At 38.3% G+C, this 1,181-nt stretch overlaps 1 protein-coding gene across 1 annotated transcript in view; it reads left to right on the forward strand.

Annotated features, from left to right (window-relative positions):
- The window catches only part of LOC102193034 (macrophage-expressed gene 1 protein-like), a 10,334-nt gene that overhangs the window by 8,036 nt on the left and 1,117 nt on the right, over positions 1-1,181 (forward strand). The window contains exon 2 of the mRNA XM_005722381.1: positions 526-1,177. Coding sequence (XP_005722438.1) covers positions 526-1,177 — 652 coding nt within the window. The remainder of the gene's footprint in view (positions 1-525; positions 1,178-1,181) is intronic.

Here is a 1,181-nt window from a genome sequence, read left to right on the forward strand (position 1 = left end):
CTATCTAAATCCCAGTAACGAGTAACGCGTTCCTGATTTTGGCATAATAACTAGTTACCGTGCTCGTTACCACAATAATAACGTAGTTACTGTAACGCGTTACTTAATAACGCGTTAGTCCCAACACTGCTGATTTGTGTTTTAAGTGTATAAAATGAAAGAAAAAACAGACACAGCTGAGATTGTAATCTTTCCACATGAAAATATTGTTTCATTTATAAAAATAAATACTACTCTCTAATAAATTTCTTAAATTCAGTTAATGCAACAAGTTACTTTACACGTCTATCTAATGCAGTATATATTATAGACACTACAAAACTACTTAAGCTAGCGTGAAGATCCCTCTCAAATAAGAGAATAGCTTAAAAACGATAATTGAAAGAAATTATTTTAACCACAGTCGAAAGGCAAATGTTATAAAATGATTTTTAACTAGAGCAAAGAAAGAAAAGGAAGCATATATAAATATTAGGAAAACAGCATTGTTAACAGTTAATGATAATATATTCCTTTCTTTCAAAGGTTCGTAACTTCCTCTACACAGTTAAGGCTTATCCAGGCTTCACTCTGGACACACGATTCGTTCAGCAAGTCAGAGACATCGCTGAAGCGATTGAGAACAACCAGACGAAAAATGCAGACTATCTCTCAGAGATGATGGTGCTGGACTATGGGACTCATGTCATCACTACTGTGGATGCTGGGGCGGCTTTGGTGCAGGAGGACTATCTCCGTTCCTCATATGTGTCAGACAGTGAGTCACAAAGCTCCTCTGTTAAAGCACAGGCTGGATTAAACTTCTTTGATAAACTAAAGTTTGACATTAGCAGTCAAAGTGCCCAACAGAGCTCATCACTTCAAACATATCAATCCAATATTCAGTACTCCCTTATTCAAAGCCACGGAGGCACAACTTTCTATCCTGGCATAACTCTACAGAAATGGCAGGAAAGTACCAGAAACAACCTCGTTGCCATCGATCGCTCAGGATTTCCTCTGCACTATTTCATAAACACCAACACTCTCACTGATCTGCCACACCCTACGATTAGAAAAGTTGCTCTTAAAGTCAGTCAGGCTGTAGAGCGCTACTACAAGATCAATACTCGCCCCGGATGTGTTGATGTCAACTCCAAGAACTTCAACTTCCAGGCTAACATGGATGATAATTCCTGTGA

This window comes from Pundamilia nyererei, unplaced genomic scaffold (genome assembly GCF_000239375.1).
Source record: "Pundamilia nyererei isolate P.nyererei 1_Seehausen unplaced genomic scaffold, PunNye1.0 scaffold00006, whole genome shotgun sequence".
Taxonomy (NCBI): Eukaryota; Metazoa; Chordata; class Actinopteri; order Cichliformes; family Cichlidae; genus Pundamilia; species Pundamilia nyererei.